The 20897-nt window shown below is 58.3% G+C and overlaps 1 protein-coding gene across 1 annotated transcript in view; it reads right to left on the bottom strand.

Moving 5' to 3' along the window:
* Positions 1 to 610: 610 nt before the first annotated feature.
* The window catches only part of LOC137352868 (protein capicua homolog), a 26621-nt gene continuing 6334 nt past the window's right edge, over positions 611 to 20897 (bottom strand). The window contains exons 2-5 of the mRNA XM_068018719.1: positions 17066 to 17217; positions 13150 to 13281; positions 3838 to 3978; positions 611 to 1995 (exon numbers count right to left, since the gene is read on the bottom strand). Coding sequence (XP_067874820.1) covers positions 1712 to 1995; positions 3838 to 3978; positions 13150 to 13281; positions 17066 to 17217 — 709 coding nt within the window. The 3' untranslated portion in view covers positions 611 to 1711. The remainder of the gene's footprint in view (positions 1996 to 3837; positions 3979 to 13149; positions 13282 to 17065; positions 17218 to 20897) is intronic.

Genomic DNA, 20897 nt, shown 5'->3' with positions numbered 1-20897 from the left:
GCCTTCAAACTGTTCAAGGACCCCGCCTCCAACACCTTCTGAGGCAGAGAGTTCCAAAGTCGCACAACCCTCAGAGAGAAAAATTGTCTTGTGTCCTAAAAGGGTGACCCCTCATTCTGGACTCACCCACAACAGGAAACATCCTTTCCACATCCACCTTGTCAAGACCGTTCAGGATCTTATAAACTTCAATCAAGTCTCCCCTCACTCTTCTAAACTCCAGTGAAAGCAAGCCCAGTCTGTCCAACCTTCCCTCATCAGACCACCCGCTCATTCCAGGTAACAATCTAGTAAACCTCCTCTGAACTGCCTCCAACACATTCACATCCTCCCTTAAATAAGGAGACCCTGTGGAAATTAAGCAGGTTTAAACTGTTACTCCCATCGAATTTAAGACACGGTGAACTTTTGTCGTAGTGCCGTCTCACCTGCCTTCCAAATTACAAGAACTGGCAGAATATTATCTTGCCTCTGGGGTTGGCTGGGCGAGTCCAACAGGCACACGAGAGAGATGGGAGGGAGAGCAAACAAGACAGCGATAAGGGGGCTCCTTGGAGAGACAACAGTACCTGTTCAGTTCACTCGTCCTTTACACAGTGAGTTAGACCAGATGTTAAGGGTTGTATTAAAAACACATTTTGCACAGTTAGGAGATTGTGCCCCTTAGGGGCAGCTTCAATCTATAATACAAAGCAACTTTACATAATCTGTACAGAATGCTTCAGCACAAGAAATAGCGAGAGGCCTGTGGGTGGGGGGGGGGGAATGGGAAAGAGGGGGGAGGGAGTGAGAGAGAGAGTGTGTGTTGGGGAGGGAAAAGAGAAAAAAGGAGGAAATGGAGAGAGAGAGAGAGAGAGAGAGAGCAGAGCAAGTGAAATGTAGGATGACGAGAAAGAGCAGAGAGAAGATGAGAGGTGGAGAGAGAAAAAGGGAGAGGAGAGCAAAGGAGAGAGTGGGGGGGTGTGGGGAGAGAGGAATGACAGAGGAAGGTCAAGGGGGAGAGAGAAAAGTAGATAGAAGAGTGACAGAGTGAGAGCACAGAGCAAGGAGAGAGAGTGAATGTGACAGAGGGGAGAGAGAGAGAGCTGGGAGTGGGCAGCTGGAATCAATAACATATAGTGGGGAATCTGTACAGTGCTCCTAATATAATTAGTTCTGATAAAAAGGTGTCCTGCTGGCAAGGACCAGACTCGAAACAAACAGAAGCGGTCTATGTCCCCAGACATGGCAAGTGGGGAGGGAGTATAGTTTTCCTTGTTTTGCGGTTTTGTGTGTGTGTGTGTGTGTGTGTGTGTGTGTGTGTGTGTGTGTGTATAGGCTCTCACGAAAGCAACAGAGCAACAAAAAGCCTTCTGCGCCCTGACTCACTGCAGCAGTGAGCAGGGCTTCAAGTGCAGACATCTGGAACGGGTCCAGTCGCCTGACCGCGGGCTGTCGAGGAGGGGCTAAATGGGGGAAGGGGAGGGGTTTGAAACCCGTCCGTGCATTGTCCCGCCTCCCCTCTCTGCAAAAACGGACAGCTGCTGACCGCCTGATGCTCGTCCTGACGCTGGTCACCGCCAGTCTCCTTGGGCACGAGGTTGATATCGAGCAATCCCAAAGGGAGGTCACAGGCTGCTTCACGTCCCACAGCGCAGGATCTCATGTTTCTCTTTACATATAAAATAAAAACCATTTTTTTTTTTGCAGGTCGGACCCCATCCTATCGCCATCACCTAGTGTTGGTGCCAGGGTCGGCGTTTTCCCCCAGGGGCGGCTCTGACCTCTCGCCCCTTTCCGGCTCCTCCCCCACCTCGACCTCCTCCTCGCCCCTGGCTAGAGACTCCTGGGACAGCTGGCCAGACGGGGACTGGGGGAAAGGCGAGGACTGGGGCAGCTCGTTCGGGGTGGCTGTCTGCATGATTTTCTGTCGCACCTCGCGAATCTTCAGCTGCAGGCACACCTTGGTGGGGAAGATGTCCGAGTATCGGGCCTGGAAGGCTGCAGTGGCTTGAGCTGGGAGAGAGACAGAGACAGAGAGGATAGTCAGCAACCAGCTCTCAGTAACTGGGCCCTAACTTCACAACCTGAACCCCTCTGTCGTTCTGTCGCCCTGTATCAGACGCAATAGAATCTCACGGCACAGGAGGAGACCATTCGGCCCGTCGTGCCGGTGCTGGCTCTTTAGAAGATTCTACCCAATTAGTCCCACACTCCCCTCCTCTTTCCCCTTCGTCCTGTAAATTTCCCCCCCTTCCAGTATTTCTCCAATTCCCCTTTTGAAAGTTACTGTTGAATCTGCTTCCACCGCCCCTTTCAGGCAGCGCGTTCCAGATCACAACAACTCACTGAGTAAAAACATTTCTCCTCATCTCCCCCCTCTGGTTCTTTTGCCGATTATCTTAACTCTTTGTCCTCTGGTTACTGACCCTCCTGCCACTGGAAACAGTTTCTCCTTATTTACTCCATCAAAACCCTTCCCGATTTTGAAAATCTCTATTCAATCTCCCCCTTAACCTTCTCTGCTCTAAAGGAGAACAATCCCAGCTTCTCCAGTCTCTCCACATTAACTGAAGTCGATCATCCCTGGGACCATTCTGGTAAATCTCCCTCCGCACCCTCTCCAAGGCCTGGACATCCTTCCTAAAGTACGGTGTCCAGAATTGGACGCAAAACTCCCACTGAAGCTGAAGCAGTGTTTTATAAAAGGTTCAGTATAACTTCCTTGTATTTCAACACAAAGATTATTCTGTCCCACTACATATCTGACATCTGGACGGGGTGGGGGGGGGGGAGAGAGAGAGGGGCAACGGGAGAGAGGGTCACGCGCACCGAGCGGGAGAGGGAGGGGGGGGTCACGCGCCCCGAGCGGGAGAGAGGGGGGGGGGGGTCACACGCCCCCAGCGGGAGAGGGGGGGGGGGGGGTCACACGCCCCCAGCGGGAGAGGTGGGGGGGGGGGTCACACGCCCCCAGCGGGAGAGGTGGGGGGGGGGGTCACACGCCCCCAGCGGGAGAGGGAGGGGGGGGGGGGGTCACGCGCCCCGAGCGGGAGAGGGAGGGGGGGGGGTCACGCGCCCCGAGCGGGAGAGGGAGGGGGGGGGTCACACGCCCCCAGCGGGAGAGGGAGGGGGGGGGGTCACACGCCCCCAGCGGGAGAGGGAGGGGGGGGTCACACGCCCCCAGCGGGAGAGGGAGGGGGGGGGTCACACGCCCCCAGCGGGAGAGGGAGGGGGGGGGGGTCACGCGCCCCGAGCGGGAGAGGGAGGGGGGGGGTCACGCGCCCCGAGCGGGAGAGGGAGGGGGGGGGTCACGCGCCCCGAGCGGGAGAGGGGTCACACGCCCCCAGCGGGAGAGGGGGGGGGGGGTCACACGCCCCCAGCGGGAGAGGGGGGGGGGGTCACACGCCCCCAGCGGGAGAGGGAGGGGGGGGTCACACGCCCCCAGCGGGAGAGGGAGGGGGGGGGGTCACACGCCCCCAGCGGGAGAGGGAGGGGGGGGGTCACACGCCCCCAGCGGGAGAGGGAGGGTCACACGCCCCCAGCGGGAGAGGGAGGGGGGGGGTCACACGCCCCCAGCGGGAGAGGGAGGGGGGGGGTCACACGCCCCCAGCGGGAGAGGGAGGGGGGGGGTCACACGCCCCCAGCGGGAGAGGGAGGGGGGGGGTCACACGCCCCCAGCGGGAGAGGGAGGGGGGGGGTCACACGCCCCCAGCGGGAGGGGGGACGACGGGAGTGACAGGCTGCCCCCAGACTCAGAGGGGGAAAGGTGTTGGAGAGTTTGGGCGTTTATATCGTTGCCCAGGTATTTGGAAATTAGTGCAACGCCTTTACTGTCACCCAGCATGCAAAGCGGCTCACCTGACGGGAAGAAACCGTGCTCGTGGAAGAGCTGCATGACCAGTGCCCGCCGTTGGTCCAGTGTACGTCTCAGAGACGAGTACGGCACCTTGTCAAACTCCAGGTCGGCCAGCACATCATCGGCGTCCGATCCTTGGGCGGCTGCGGGGTTAACAGAGGTCAGAGGTCAACCCAAAACAAACCCCACACGCCCAGCAGCCCTGTCCGATGGAGGGCACCCTCGGGCGGCTGCGAGCCTGGCATTACCCAAGGCCAAGAAACTCCCAGGCTCGTGTGTCGCACCTGGAACTGAGCTGCTCTCAGCTGAGAGAGGGGGCAGCATGAACGACCCCCAGCAACCCGGTTGCTGGAGGGAGAGAACCATCAGGCAGCATTCCCAACTTCCCATCAGTGTCCCGCAACCAACACTGGATAGTGCAGGTGGCACATCGGAGTCAGGGTAGGATCAAGCTTGGCAGTGATGCCCATCACAGTGAATATTTAGGCAACACTCATTGCTTGGGCACATTCATGAGGCACTGGTCAGTAACCTCCATTACAGCACTTCAAAACAAAAGGTACGTCATAGTCCGTAAAGCGCTTTGGGGACACTCCGAGCTCATGAAAGGCGCTATCGAAATGCAGACAGACTTTCCCTTCCTCACTGGCTCTGCAAAGCGACGCAGGGAAGAGACAGCAGCTGAGGTGAGTGGAGAGCACACCACAGCCCTCAGTGCTTTCCCCTGCCCTTCTGCAGGGCTCAGACACACGAGGGTCCTGCCTCTTCCCTGCTGTGCTAGCCATGGCAGGTGTTTGGGGCTACCGTTGGTGTCAGTGTCACTGGGGAGGGAAGGGAATTGAATTGGCCAGGGCTCCAGCTCCTAACTGCTGCCCAGTGACTGAGCCTGGGGAAAACAGGCAGCCAGAGCTCAGAAATATAGAGTGAGGGTACATAACAAGACTCCAGGGCGTCAGTCTATTAGAGACTCCCCTAAAATAACAGTGACTGATTTACGTAAACTGACTGTGTGTGTCTGTCTCTCTGTCAGTGTGTCTGCGTGTGTGACTCCAATCCTTAACTCCACGTCCTCGAGGGTCCTCCTGTTCCCTCAACTCCAATCCCATTAAACTGCTGACCACCCAAACTATCTTCCCAATATTGTTAACGGTTCTCTCCCTTAAGGTATGATCCACTACAAGTCTGCCATCACCATCTCTCTCAAAAAACCCAATCCTTGGCCCCTCTTGTCCTTACAAAATCCCACCCCCTCTACAAACTCCCTTTCTTGAATGTGATCTCGTCTCTCAAATCTGTGCCTCTCCTTCCTGGAACTCCATGTTTCAGTCTTTGGTGTCTCCCAAGGATCTATCCTTGGCCCCCTCCTATTTCTCATCTACATGCTGCCCCTCGGCGACAGCATCCGAAAGCACAGTGTTAGTTTTCACATGTACACTAATGCCACCCAGCTCTACCTCACCACCACCTCTCTCAACTCCTCCGCTGTTGTTAAATTATCAGACTGCTTATCGCACATCCAGTACTGGATGAACAGAAATTTCCTCCAATTAAATATTGGGAAGACTGAAGCCCGTGCCTTTGCTCCCTCATCAATGACACCAACCTGTCCTTGGCAACTATCGAGGATTGGTGTCACATTTGACCCCATTATGAGCTTCTGACCACATGTCTGCACCATCATGAAGACCACCCATTTCCACCTCTGTAACATCCCCTGACTTCACCCAGTCTCAGCTCATCAGCTGCTGAAACCCTCATTCATTACCTCTAGACTTCACTATTCCAACACTCTCCTGGCTGCTCTCCCACATTCTACTCTCTGTAAACTTGAACTCATCCACAACTCTGCTGCCCATGTCCTAACTCACACCAAGTCCAGTTCCCCCATCACCCCCTGTGCTCACTGACCTACACTGACTCCCAGTGAAGCAACACCTCGATTTTAAAATTCTCATCCTTGTATTCAAATCCTTCCCCGGCCTCACCCCCACCCCCCATCTCTGTAACCCCCTCCAGTCCCTACAACCCTCCCTACCTCTGTAACCCCCTCCAGTCCCTACAACCCTCCCTACCTCTGTAACCCCCTCCAGTCCCTACAACCCTGCCTATCACTGTAACCTCCTCCAGTCCCTACAACCCTCTCTATCACTGTAACCCCCTCCAGTCCCTACAACCCTCCCTACCTCTGTAACCCCCTCCAGTCCCTACAACCCTGCCTATCACTGTAACCCCCTCCAGTCCCGATAACCCACCCATCTCTGTAACCCCCTCCAGTCCCTACAACCCTCCCTACCTCTGTAACCCCCTCCAGTCCCTACAACCCTGCCTATCACTGTAACCTCCTCCAGTCCCTGCAACCCTCCCTATCTCTGTAACCCCCTCCAGTCCCTATAACCCACCCATCTCTGTAACCCCCTCCAGTCCCTACAACCCTCCTTATCTTTGTAACCTCCTCCAGCCCCGACAAACCTCCCTATCTCTGTAACCCCCTCCAGTCCCCACAACCCTCCCTATCTCTGTAACCTCCAGCAGCCCCTAAAACCCTCCCCATCTCTGTAACCTCCTCCAGCCCCTACAACCTTCCCTATCTCTGTAACCTTCTCCAGCCCCTACAACCCTCCCTAAATCCGTCACCTTCTCCAGCCCCCGCAACCCTTCCTATCTCTGTAACCTCCTCCAGTCCCTACAACCCTCCCTATCTCTGTAACCCCCTCCAGTCCCTACCACCCTCCCTATCTCTGTAACCCCCTCCAGTCCCGACAACCGTCCCTAACAATGTAACCCCCTACAGTCCCAACAACCCTCCCTATCTCTGCAACCTCCGACAACCCTCCCCATCTCTGCAACCTCCGACAACCCTCCCCATCTCTGCAATCTCCGACAACCCTCCCCATCTCTGCAACCTCCGACAACCCTCCCCATCTCTGCAACCTCCGACAACCCTCCCCATCTCTGCAACCTCCGACAACCCTCCCCATCTCTGCAACCTCCGACAACCCTCCCCATCTCTGCAACCTCCGACAACCCTCCCCATCTCTGCAACCTCCGACAACCCTCCCCATCTCTGCAACCTCCGACAACCCTCCCCATCTCTGCAACCTCCGACAACCCTCCCCATCTCTGCAACCTCCGACAACCCTCCCCATCTCTGCAACCTCCGACAACCCTCCCCATCTCTGCAACCTCCGACAACCCTCCCCATCTCTGCAACCTCCGACAACCCTCCCCATCTCTGCAACCTCCGACAACCCTCCCCATCTCTGTAACCTCCGACAACCCTCCCATCTCTGTAACCTCCGACAACCCTCCCCATCTCTGTAACCTCCGACAACCCTCCCCATCTCTGTAACCTCCGACAACCCTCCCCATCTCTGTAACCTCCGACAACCCTCCCCATCTCTGTAACCTCCGACAACCCTCCCCATCTCTGTAACCTCCGACAACCCTCCCCATCTCTGTAACCTCCGACAACCTCCCCATCTCTGTAACCTCCGACAACCCTCCCCATCTCTGTAACCTCCGACAACCCTCCCCATCTCTGTAACCTCCGACAACCCTCCCCATCTCTGTAACCTCCGACAACCCTCCCCATCTCTGTAACCTCCGACAACCCTCCCCATCTCTGTAACCTCCGACAACCCTCCCCATCTCTGTAACCTCCGACAACCCTCCCCATCTCTGTAACCTCCGACAACCCTCCCCATCTCTGTAACCTCCGACAAACCCTCCCATCTCTGTAACCTCCGACAACCCTCCCCATCTCTGTAACCTCCGACAACCCTCCCCATCTCTGTAACCTCCGACAACCCTCCCCATCTCTGTAACCTCCGACAACCCTCCCCATCTCTGTAACCTCCGACAACCCTCCCCATCTCTGTAACCTCCGACAACCCTCCCCATCTCTGTAACCTCCGACAACCCTCCCCATCTCTGTAACCTCCGACAACCCTCCCTATCTCTGTAACCTCCGACAACCCTCCCTATCTCTGTAACCTCCGACAACCCTCCCTATCTCTGTAACCTCCGACAACCCTCCCTATCTCTGTAACCTCCGACAACCCTCCCTATCTCTGTAACCTCCGACAACCCTCCCTATCTCTGTAACCTCCGACAACCCTCCCTATCTCTGTAACCTCCGACAACCCTCCCTATCTCTGTAACCTCCGACAACCCTCCCTATCTCTGTAACCTCCGACAACCCTCCCTATCTCTGTAACCTCCGACAACCCTCCCTATCTCTGTAACCTCCGACAACCCTCCCTATCTCTGTAACCTCCGACAACCCTCCCTATCTCTGTAACCTCCGACAACCCTCCCTATCTCTGTAACCTCCGACAACCCTCCCCATCTCTGTAACCTCCGAGCATGCGGTGTCCGCCGGTACGCTTGAGGCCTTCCGCGACCGGTGGGCACCGCAGGGACTGGAGTGCATCGTCGACGCCGAGAATGGCATTTTAATTTGAGTTTTTTGTTTATTTATCTGGTTTTAATAAAGTTATTTTAAAAATATAAGTGTGTATATAAAGGGGGCCTGAGGAATAAAGGCCCCCTCGACATAAAAAATGTATAAAGGGGGCCTGAGGAATAAAGGCCCCCTCGACATAAAATATATAAAAGGGGCCTGGGGTATAAAGGCCACCTTTATTAAAAAAAAAAAAAAAAACCCTCCCCATCTCTGTAACCTCCGACAACCCTCCCCATCTCTGTAACCTCCGACAACCTCCCCATCTCTGTAACCTCCGACAACCCTCCCTATCTCTGTAACCTCCGACAACCCTCCCCATCTCTGTAACCTCCGACAACCCTCCCCATCTCTGTAACCTCCGACAACCCTCCCCATCTCTGTAACCTCCGACAACCCTCCCCATCTCTGTAACCTCCGACAACCCTCCCCATCTCTGTAACCTCCGACAACCCTCCCCATCTCTGTAACCTCCGACAACCCTCCCCATCTCTGTAACCTCCGACAACCCTCCCCATCTCTGTAACCTCCGACAACCCTCCCCATCTCTGTAACCTCCGACAACCCTCCCCATCTCTGTAACCTCCGACAACCCTCCCCATCTCTGTAACCTCCGACAACCCTCCCCATCTCTGTAACCTCCGACAACCCTCCCCATCTCTGTAACCTCCGACAACCCTCCCCATCTCTGTAACCTCCGACAACCCTCCCCATCTCTGTAACCTCCGACAACCCTCCCCATCTCTGTAACCTCCGACAACCCTCCCCATCTCTGTAACCTCCGACAACCCTCCCCATCTCTGTAACCTCCGACAACCCTCCCCATCTCTGTAACCTCCGACAACCCTCCCCATCTCTGTAACCTCCGACAACCCTCCCTATCTCTGTAACCTCCGACAACCCTCCCTATCTCTGTAACCTCCGACAACCCTCCCTATCTCTGTAACCTCCGACAACCCTCCCTATCTCTGTAACCTCCGACAACCCTCCCTATCTCTGTAACCTCCGACAACCCTCCCTATCTCTGTAACCTCCGACAACCCTCCCTATCTCTGTAACCTCCGACAACCCTCCCTATCTCTGTAACCTCCGACAACCCTCCCTATCTCTGTAACCTCCGACAACCCTCCCTATCTCTGTAACCTCCGACAACCCTCCCTATCTCTGTAACCTCCGACAACCCTCCCTATCTCTGTAACCTCCGACAACCCTCCCTATCTCTGTAACCTCCGACAACCCTCCCTATCTCTGTAACCTCCGACAACCCTCCCTATCTCTGTAACCTCCGACAACCCTCCCTATCTCTGTAACCTCCGACAACCCTCCCTATCTCTGTAACCTCCGACAACCCTCCCTATCTCTGTAACCTCCGACAACCCTCCCTATCTCTGTAACCTCCGACAACCCTCACTATCTCTGTAACCTCCGACAACCCTCCCTATCTCTGTAACCTCCGACAACCCTCCCTATCTCTGTAACCTCCGACAACCCTCCCTATCTCTGTAACCTCCGACAACCCTCCTATCTCTGTAACCTCCGACAACCCTCCCTATCTCTGTAACCTCCGACAACCCTCCGTATCTCTGAAACCTCCGACAACCCTCCCTATCTCTGTAACCCCCTCCAGTCCCTACAACCCTCCCTATCTCTGTAAACTGCTCCAGTCCCTGCAACCCTCCCTATCTCTGTAACCTCCTCCAGCCCCTACAACCCTCCCAATCTTAGTAACCTCCTCCAGCCCCTACAACCTTCCCTATCTCTGTAACCTCCTCCAGCCCTTACAACCCTCCCTATCTCTGTAACCTCCTCCAGCCCCTACAACCCTCCCTATCACTGTAAAACCCCTCCAGCCCCTACAACCCTCCCTATCACTGTAAACCCCTCCAGCCCCGACAACCTTCCCTATCACTGTAACCCCCTCCAGCCCCAACAACCCTCCCTATCTCTGTAACCCCCTCCAGTCCCTACAACCTTCCCCATCACTGTAAACCCCTCCAGTCCCGACAACCCTCCATATCTCTGTAACCTCCTCCAGTCCCTACAACCCTCTTTATCACTGTAACCCCCTCCAGTCCCTACAACCCTCCCTACCTCTGTAACCTCCTCCAGTCCCTACAACCCTCCCTATCTCTGTAACCCCCTCCAGTCCCTACAACCCTGCCTATCACTGTAACCCCCTCCAGTCCCTATAACCCACCCATCTCTGTAACCCCTCCAGTCCCTACAACCCTCCTTATCTTTGTAACCTCCTCCAGCCCCGACAATCCTCCCTATCTCTGTAACCCCCTCCAGTCCCCACAACCCTCCCTATCTCTGTAACCTCCAGCAGCCCCTAAAACCCTCCCTATCTCTGTAACCTCCTCCAGCTCCTACAACCTTCCCTATCTCTGTAACCTCCTCCAGCCCTTACAACCCTCCCAATCTCTGTAACCTCTGACAACCATCCCTATCTCTGTAACCTTCTCCAGCCCCTACAACCCTCCCTAAATCCGTCACCTTCTCCAGTCCCTACAACCCTCCCTATCTCTGTAATCCCCTCCAGTCCCTACCACCCTCCCTATCTCTGTAACCTCTGACAACCCTCCCTATCTCTGTAATCTCCTCCAGCCCCTACAACCCTGCCTATCTCTGTAACCTCCTCCAGCCCCTACAATCCTCCTTATCTCTGTAACCTCCTCCAGCCCCTACAATCCTCCTTATCTCTGAAACCTCCTCCAGCCTCAACAATCCTCCCTATCTCTGTAACCCCCTCCAGTCCCCACAACCCTCCCTATCTCTGTAACCTCCTCCAGCCCCTACAATCCTCCTTATCTCTGTAACCTCCTCCAGTCCCTACAACCCTCCCTATCTCTGTAACCCCCTCCAGTCCCTACAACCCTGCCCATCTCTGTAACCCCCTCCAGTCCCTACAACCCTCCTTATCTTTGTAATCTCCTCCAGCCCCGACAATCCGCCCTATCTCTGTAACTCCCTCCAGTCCCCACAACCCTCCCTATCTCTGTAACCTTCTCCAGCCCCTGCAACCCTCCCTCAATCCGTCACCTTCTCCAGCCCCCGCAACCCTTCCTATCTCTGTAACCTGCTCCAGTCCCTACAACCCTCCCTATCTCTGTAACCTCCTCCAGTCCCTACAACCCTCCCTATCTCTGTAACCTCCAGCAGCCCCTAAAACCCTCCCTATCTCTGTAACCTTCTCCAGCCCCTACAACCCTCCCTAAATCCGTCACCTTCTCCAGCCCCCGCAACCCTCCCTATCTCTGTAACCTCCAGCAGCCCCTAAAACCCTCCCTATCTCTGTAACCTGCTCCAGTCCCTACAACCCTCCCTATCTCTGTCACCTCCTCCAGTCCCTACAACCCTCCCTATCTCTGTAACCCCCTCCAGTCCCTACCACCCTCCCTATCTCTGTAACCCCCTCCAGTCCCTACAACCCTCCCTATCTCTGTAACCTCCGACAACCCTCCCTATCTCTGTAACCTCCTACAACCTTCCCTATCTCTGTAACCTCCGACAACCCTCCCTATCGCTGTAACCTCCGACAACCCTCCCTATCTCTGAAACCTCCGACAACCCTCCCTATGTCTGAAACCCCCTCCAGTCCCTACAACCCTCCCTATCTCTGTAAACTGCTCCAGTCCCCGCAACCCTCCCTATCTCTGTAACCTCCTCCAGCCCCTACAACCCTCCCAACCTTAGTAACCTCCTCCAGCCCCTAAAACCTTCCCTATCTCTGTAACCTCCTCCAGCCCTTACAACCCTCCCTATCTCTGTAACCTATGACAACCCTCCCTATCTCTGTAATCTCCTCCAGCCCCACAACCCTCCCTATCTCTGTAACCTCCTCCAGCCTTTACAACCCTCCCTATCTCTGTAACCTCCTCCAGCCCCTACAACCCTCCCTATCTCTGTAACCCCCTCCAGTCCCCACAACCCTCCCTATCTCTGTAAACTCCTCCAGCCCCTACAATCCTCCCAATCTCAGTAACCTCTGATAACCCTCCCTATCTCTGTAACCTCCTCCAGCCCCTACAATCCTCCCTATCTCTGTAACCTCCTCCAGCCCCTACAATCCTCCCTATCTCTGTAACCCCCTCCAGCCCCTACAATCCTCCTTATCTCTGTAACCTCCTCCAGCCCCTACAATCCTCCCTATCTCTGTAACCCCCTCCAGCCCCTACAATCCTCCTTATCTCTGTAACCTCCTCCAGCCCCTACAATCCTCCTTATCTCTGTAACCTCCTCAGCCTCAACAATCCTCCCTATCTCTGTAACCTCCTCCAGCCCCTACAATCCTCCCTATCTCTGTAACCCCCTCCAGCCCCTACAATCCTCCTTATCTCTGTAACCTCCTCCAGCCCCTACAATCCTCCTTATCTCTGTAACCTCCTCCAGCCTCAACAATCCTCCCTATCTCTGTAACCTCCTCCAGCCCCTGCAACCCTCCCTATCTCTGTAACCTCCTCCAGCCCCTACAACCCTCCCTTACCTCTGTAACCCCCTCCAGTCCCCACAACCCTCCCTATCTCTGTAACCTCCTCCAGCTCCACAACCCTCTGAGATGTCTGCGCTCCAGTAATTCTGGTCTTTCGTCCATCCCGACCATTGGCGGCCATGCCTTCAGCTATCGGGCCCTAAGCTGTGGAATTCCTTCCCTAAACCTCTCTATCTCTCTTTCAAGATGCACCATAAAACTCATGTGGCTCAATATCAAACTTAGTTTGATAATCGTTCCTGTGAAGTGGTTTGGGACATTTACAAGGCTAAAGGCATTATATAAATTCACGGTGCTGGGCTTTGACCCTGGCTTTCTACACCTCAACCCCCCGGGTCTGCCCTCTGACCCTCTGCGTACCAGGCTTGTCGAAGGTGAAGATGTCGCCCTCACGGTTCGCACTCTTTGGTGTGTTGGGTTCGGAGCTGCAACTGGAACGACGGCGGATCTTCCTCTTCGGAGAGATTGGGTCCTCAGTGGAGGAGTCCAGATCTGTGGGAAAACCAGAGGACAGGGATGAGGCATGGAACAGAGAGGAGGTGGGCAAGGAGGTGTGGGGGATACAGACAGGGGGCAAGAGATGAGGAGACGACGGGGGGGGGGGGGAAGAAAAGAGATGAGGAGGAGACGGGGGGGGGGGGGGGGGGGTGGGGAAAGAGATGAGGAGGAGACCGGGGGGGGGGGGGGGGGGGGGGGTGGGGAAAAGAGATGAGGAGGAGACCGGGGGGGGGGGGGGGGGGGGGGGGGAAAGAGATGAGGAGGAGGAGTGGGGCGGGGGTAGAGGAGACGGGGGGGGGGGGGGGGGGGAAAGAGATGAGGAGACGGGGGTGGGGGGGAAAAGAGATGAGGAGACGGGGGGGGGGGAAAGAGATGAGGAGACGGGGGGGGGGGGGAAAGAGATGAGGAGACGGGGGGGGGGGGGGAAAAGAGATGAGGAGACGGGGGGGGGGGGAAAAGAGATGAGGAGACGGGGGGGGGGGGGGAAAAGAGATGAGGAGACGGAGTGGGGCGGGGGAGAGGAGGAGACGGAGTGGGGCGGGGGGAGAGGAGGAGACGGAGTGGGGCGGGGGAGAGGAGGAGGAGTGGGCGGGGGGAGAGGAGACGGGGGGGGGGGGGGGAAAGAGATGAGGAGACGGGGGTGGGGGGGAAAAGAGATGAGGAGACGGGGGGGGGGGGGAAAGAGATGAGGAGACGGGGGGGGGGGGGGGAAAGAGATGAGGAGACGGGGGGGGGGGAAAAGAGATGAGGAGACGGGGGGGGGGGGAAAAGAGATGAGGAGACGGGGGGGGGGGGGAAAAGAGATGAGGAGACGGGGGGGGGGGAAAAGAGATGAGGAGACGGGGGGGGGGGGGGGAAAAGAGATGAGGAGACGGAGTGGGGCGGGGGGAGAGGAGGAGACGGAGTGGGGCGGGGGGAGAGGAGGAGACGGAGTGGGGCGGGGGAGAGAGGAGACGGAGTGGGGCGGGGGAGAGGAGGAGACGGAGTGGGGCGGGGGAGAGGAGGAGGAGTGGGGCGGGGGGAGAGGAGGAGGAGTGGGCGGGGGGAGAGGAGGAGGAGTGGGGCGGGGGGAGAGGAGGAGGAGTGGGGCGGGGGAGAGGAGGAGGAGTGGGGCGGGGGGAGAGGAGGAGGAGTGGGGCGGGGGGAGAGGAGGAGGAGTGGGGCGGGGAGACGGGCGAACGGAGGGGGGGAGACGGGCGAACGGAGGGGGGAGACGGGCGAACGGAGGGGGGAGACGCGCGAACGGAGGGGGGGAGACCGGGCGAACGGAGGGGGGGAGACGGGCGAACGGAGGGGGGAGACGGGCGAACGGAGGGGGGGAGACGGCGAACGGAGGGGGGAGACGGGCGAACGGAGGGGGGAGACGGGCGAACGGAGGGGGGGAGACGGGCGAACGGAGGGGGGGAGACGGGCGAACGGAGGGGGGGAGACGGGCGAACGGAGGGGGGGAGACGGGCGAACGGAGGGGGGGAGACGGGCGAACGGAGGGGGGGAGACGGGCGAACGGAGGGGGGAGACGGCGAACGGAGGGGGGGAGACGGGCGAACGGAGGGGGGAGACGGGCGAACGGAGGGGGGGAGACGGTGCGAACGGAGGGGGGAGACGGTGCGAACGGAGGGGGGGAGACGGGCGAACGGAGGGGGGGAGACGGGCGAACGGAGGGGGGGAGACGGGCGAACGGAGGGGGGAGACGGGCGAACGGAGGGGGGGAGACGGGCGAACGGAGGGGGGGAGACGGGCGAACGGAGGGGGGGAGACGGGCGAACGGAGGGGGGGAGACGGGCGAACGGAGGGGGGGAGACGGGCGAACGGAGGGGGGAGACGGCGAACGGAGGGGGGAGACGGGCGAACGAGGGGGGAGACGGGCGAACGGAGGGGGAGACGGGCGAACGGAGGGGGGAGACGGGCGAACGGAGGGGGAGACGGGCGAACGGAGGGGGAGACGGGCGAACGGAGGGGGGAGACGGGCGAACGGAGGGGGGAGACGGGCGAACGGAGGGGGGAGACGGGCGAACGGAGGGGGGAGACGGGCGAACGGAGGGGGGAGACGGGCGAACGGAGGGGGAGACGGGCGAACGGAGGGGGGAGACGGGCGAACGGAGGGGGGAGACGGGCGAACGGAGGGGGGAGACGGGCGAACGGAGGGGGGAGACGGGCGAACGGAGGGGGGAGACGGGCGAACGGAGGGGGGAGACGGGCGAACGGAGGGGGGAGACGGGCGACGGAGGGGGGAGACGGCGAACGGAGGGGGGAGACGGGCGAACGGAGGGGGGAGACGGGCGAACGGAGGGGGGAGACGGGCGAACGGAGGGGGGAGACGGGCGAACGGAGGGGGGAGAAGGGCGAACGGAGGGGGGAGAAGGGCGAACGGAGGGGGGAGAAGGGCGAACGGAGGGGGGAGAAGGGCGAACGGAGGGGGGAGAAGGGCGAACGGAGGGGGGAGAAGGGCGAAATGGAGGGGGGAGACGGGCGAATGGAGGGGGGAGACGGGCGAATGGAGGGGGGAGACGGGCGAATGGAGGGGGGAGACGGGCGAATGGAGGGGGGAGACGGGCGAATGGAGGGGGGAGACGGGCGAATGGAGGGGGGAGACGGGCGAATGGAGGGGGGAGACGGGCGAATGGAGGGGGGAGACGGGCGAATGGAGGGGGGAGACGGGCGAATGGAGGGGGGAGACGGGCGAATGGAGGGGGGAGACGGGCGAATGGAGGGGGGAGACGGGCGAATGGAGGGGGGGAGACGGGCGAATGGAGGGGGGAGACGGGCGAATGGAGGGGGGAGACGGGCGAATGGAGGGGGGAGACGGGCGAATGGAGGGGGGAGACGGCGAATGGAGGGGGGAGAAGGGCGAATGGAGGGGGGAGAAGGGCGAATGGAGGGGGGGAGAAGGGCGAATGGAGGGGGGAGAAGGGCGAATGTAGGGGGGAGAAGGGCGAAGGGGAAGAAAGTAAGAGAAAGAGAGAGGGAGGGAGGGAAAGAGAGAGGGAGGGAGGGAAAGAGGGCGAGGGAGGAGGGAAAGTGGGCGAGGAAGGGAGGGAAAGAGGGCGAGGAAGGGAGGGAAAGAGGGCGAGGGAGGGGGTGAGAGATAGACAGGGGTAGAGAAATAAGCTGAGGGACCAAATGGGAAATGAGAGATGGTAAAAAAAATGTCAGCTTGCCAATTGTGACCTCATCCTGATAATAAATAATAAAGTGAGGGAATCACTCCAACATGGGAAAAAGAAAACAGCAGAGAGAGAGGGGATGGGGGTAGGAGCCCAAGATTGAGCGCAGGAGGGGTCCCGGGCACAGGGGGAGGGGGCGGGGTGCCGGGCGTATGGGGCGGGGGTGGCGGGCGCAGGGGGGAGGGGGCGGGTTGGCGGGCGCAGGGGGGAGGTCCCAGGCACAGGGGGAGGGGGCGGGGTGCCGGGCGCATGGGACGGGGTGGCGGGCGCAGGGGGGAGGTGGGGGTGGTCCCGGGCACAGGGGGAGGGGGCTGGGGCCCGGGCGCAGAGGTAGTAAGGAACAGAGAAAGGGACAGAGTTTGAGTGAGGAAAATAAATGGACGGGGAGAGATGTCGAAACATCTCTTGATGAATGTAGTGAAGTTGACAGTCGGACAGACAGCGGTTCACACTGCCGGTTGGAGCCTCCTGTCGATGTTGCTGACTGTCCCAGAGTGCTTTATCACGCACCACGAATTGCTTCCATTTGCACTGGGAGAATGATGGTGATTGTTAGAGATACATGGCGGACGGGATGGCACAGGGACAGACGCTGAGGGAGCCTGGAGTCTCACCTGTCGAATTCTTCCTCTTCTTCCTGTAGCTGCTGAGAATGGCTCTGGGTGAGGTGGTGAGGGCCTGTAACGTCGGGGAGGGCAGAACCTCCTCCGGCCGGAACTCCGGCAGCTCGGCAAAACGCTCCTCAAAATCCACCTCTGACAGGACCCTGGGGGAAGACAGAGTGTGAATGAGTGAGGCAGGGGGGTGGGGGCGGTGGTCTGGAGTCAGAATACTCTATCAACACAAAGCTCCTCACTGCCCAGCAATGACCACTGCACCCCGGCCCAGAGGGGGAGACAGTGATCATCTCAACGTAGACACTTCCCCGAGTTACTGGCTCCTTGTCAGGGACCCAAATCTCCACCAAAGCTCAGCTCTTTGTCAGAGGTCCACATCCCCACAAACTTCAGCTCAATTATCACACGACAAAGCTGCAGCACTCAGAGGGTCCGTGTCTGTGATTCCCCCACATGGTGATGGGATGTGGGTCTGTGTCTGTGATTCCCTCACACGGTGATGGGATGTGGGTCTGTGTCTGTGATTCCCCCACACGGTGATGGGATGTGGGTCTGTGTCTGATTCCCCCACACGGTGATGGGATGTGGGTCTGTGTCTGTGATTCCCCCACACGGTGATGGGATGTGGGTCTGTGTCTGTGATTCCCTCACACGGTGATGGGATGTGGGTCTGTGTCTGTGATTCCCCCACACGGTGATGGGATGTGGGTCTGTGTCTGTGATTCCCTCACACGGTGATGGGATGTGGGTCTGTGTCTGTGATTCCCCCACACGGTGATGGGATGTGGGTCTGTGTCTGTGATTCCCCCACACGTGATGGGATGTGGGTCTGTGTCTGTGATTCCCTCACACGGTGATGGGATGTGGGTCTGTGTCTGTGATTCCCCCACACGGTGATGGGATGTGGGTCTGTGTCCGTGATTCCCCACATGGGTGATGGGATGTGGGTCTGTGTCTGTGACTCCCCCACATGGTGATGGATGTGGGTCTGCATCTGTGATTCCCCCACACGGTGATGGGACAGGGGTCTGTGTCTGTGACTCCCCCACACGGTGATGGGATGTGGGTCTGCGTCTGTGATTCCCCCACACGGTGATGGGATGTGGGTCTGTGTCTGTGATTCCCCACACGGTGATGGGATGTGGGTCTGTGTCTGTGATTCCCTCACACGGTGATGGGATGTGGGTCTGTGTCTGTGATTCCCCCACACGGTGATGGGATGTGGGTCTGTGTCCGTGATTCCCCCACATGGTGATGGGATGTGGGTCTGTGTCTGTGACTCCCCCACATGGTGATGGGATGTGGGTCTGCATCTGTGATTCCCCCACACGGTGATGGGACAGGGGTCTGTGTCTGTGACTCCCCCACACGGTGATGGGATGTGGGTCTGTGTCTGTGATTCCCCCACACGGTGATGGGATGTGGGTCTGTGTCTGTGATTCCCTCACACGGTGATGGGATGTGGGTCTGTGTCTGTGATTCCCCCACACGGTGATGGGATGTGGGTCTGTGTCCGTGATTCCCCCACATGGTGATGGGATGTGGGTCTGTGTCTGTGACTCCCCCACATGGTGATGGGATGTGGGTCTGCATCTGTGATTCCCCCACACGGTGATGGGACAGGGGTCTGTGTCTGTGACTCCCCCACACGGTGATGGGATGTGGGTCTGCGTCTGTGATTCCCCCACACGGTGATGGGATGTGGGTCTGTGTCTGTGATTCCCCCACACGGTGATGGGATGTGGGTCTGCGTCTGTGATTCCCCCACACGGTGATGGGACAGGGGTCTGGGTCTGTGATTCCCCCACATGGTGATGGGATGTGGGTCTGCATCTGTGACTCCCCCACACGGTGATGGGATGTGGGTCTGTGTCTGATTCCCCCACACGGTGATGGGATGTGGGTCTCTGTCTGTGATTTCCCTCACACGGTGATGGGATGTGGGTCTGTGTCTGTGACTCCCCCACACGGTGATGGGACAGGGGTCTGTGTCTGTGACTCCCCCACATGGTGATGGGACAGGGGTCTGTGTCTGTGACACCCCCACACGGTGATGGGATGTGGGTCTGTGTCTGTGATTCCCCCCACACGGTGATGGGATGTGGGTCTGTGTCTGTGACTCCCCCACACGGTGATGGGATGTGGGTCTGTGTCTGATTCCCCCACACGGTGATGGGATGTGGGTCTGTGTCTGTGATTCCCCCACACGGTGATGGGATGTGGGTCTGTGTCTGTGATTCCCCCACACGGTGATGGGATGTGGGTCTGTGTCTGTGATTCCCTCACACGGTGATGGGACAGGGGTCTGTGTCTGTGATTCCCCCACACGGTGATGGGATGTGGGTCTGTGTCTGTGATTCCCCCACACGGTGATGGGATGTGGGTCTGTGTCTGTGACTCCCCCACACGGTGATGGGATGTGGGTCTGTGTCTGTGATTCCCCCACACGGTGATGGGATGTGGGTCTGTGTCTGTGACACCCCCACACGGTGATGGGATGTGGGTCTGTGTCTGTGACACCCCCACACGGTGATGGGATGTGGGTCTGTGTCCGTGATTCCCCCACATGGTGATGGGATGTGGGTCCTGTGTCTGTGATTCCTCCACACGGTGATGGATGTGGGTCTGTGTCCGTGATTCCCCCACATGTGATGGGATGTGGGTCTGTGTCTGTGACTCCCCCACATGGTGATGGGATGTGGGTCTGCGTCTGTGATTCCCCCACACGGTGATGGGACAGGGGTCTGTGTCTGTGACTCCCCCACACGGTGATGGGATGTGGGTCTGCGTCTGTGATTCCCCCACATGGTGATGGGATGTGGGTCTGCATCTGTGACTCCCCCACACGGTGATGGGATGTGGGTCTGTGTCTGATTCCCCCACACGGTGATGGGATGTGGGTCTGTGTCTGTGATTCCCCCACACGGTGATGGGACAGGGGTCTGTGTCCGTGACTCCCTCACACGGTGATGGGATGTGGGTCTGTGTCTGTGATTCCCCCACACGGTGATGGGATGTGGGTCTGTGTCTGTGATTCCCTCACACGGTGATGGGATGTGGGTCTGTGTCTGTGATTCCCCCACACGGTGATGGGATGTGGGACTATGTCTGTGATTCCCCCACATGGTGATGGGACAGAGGTCTGTGTCTGATTCCCCTGCATGGCGATCCTCAAGTCAATGTTAACCCTTCTGTCCCTAGTGAGTCATAGAGTCGTACAGCCTGATTCAGTCACTGTGATAACTGATCCCTCAGCCCTGATGCTGCCATATTAACCCTTCACCCCTCACTGACCCTTGCAATGCTGTCACCTCGTTAACCCTTCACCCCCAATGATCTCCCATAATGCTGTCAGCATGTTAACCCTTCACCCCTCACTGACCTCCCACAATGCATCCAGCGTGTTCACCCTTCACCCCACACTGACCCGTGGATGTTGTCGGTGTTAACCCCTCACTGACCTCCCCGTGATGCTGTCAGTGTTAACCCTTCACCCCTCACTGACCCCGTCCCGTGATGCTATCAGTGTATTAACCTTTCACCCCTCACTGACCCCCCCGTAATGCTGTCAGTGTCTTAACCCTTCACCCCTCACCAGCCCCCATGATGCTGTCAGTGTTAACCCTTCACCCCTCACTGACCCCTCTCCATGATGCTGTCAGTGTTAACCTTTCACCCCTCACTGACCCCTCCCCGTGATGCTGTCAGTGTTAACCCTTCATCCCTCACTGACTCCCCCGTGATGCTGTCAGTGTGTTAACCCTTCACCCCTCACTGACCCCTCCCCGTGATGCTGTCAGTGTTAACCCTTCACCCTACACTGACCCCA

The sequence above is a fragment of the Heterodontus francisci genome, chromosome 39 (genome assembly GCF_036365525.1).
Source record: "Heterodontus francisci isolate sHetFra1 chromosome 39, sHetFra1.hap1, whole genome shotgun sequence".
In the NCBI taxonomy this organism is placed as follows: Eukaryota; Metazoa; Chordata; class Chondrichthyes; order Heterodontiformes; family Heterodontidae; genus Heterodontus; species Heterodontus francisci.
Note: the sequence above shows the minus strand (reverse complement) of the source record. Positions and strands in the feature narration are given on the sequence as shown.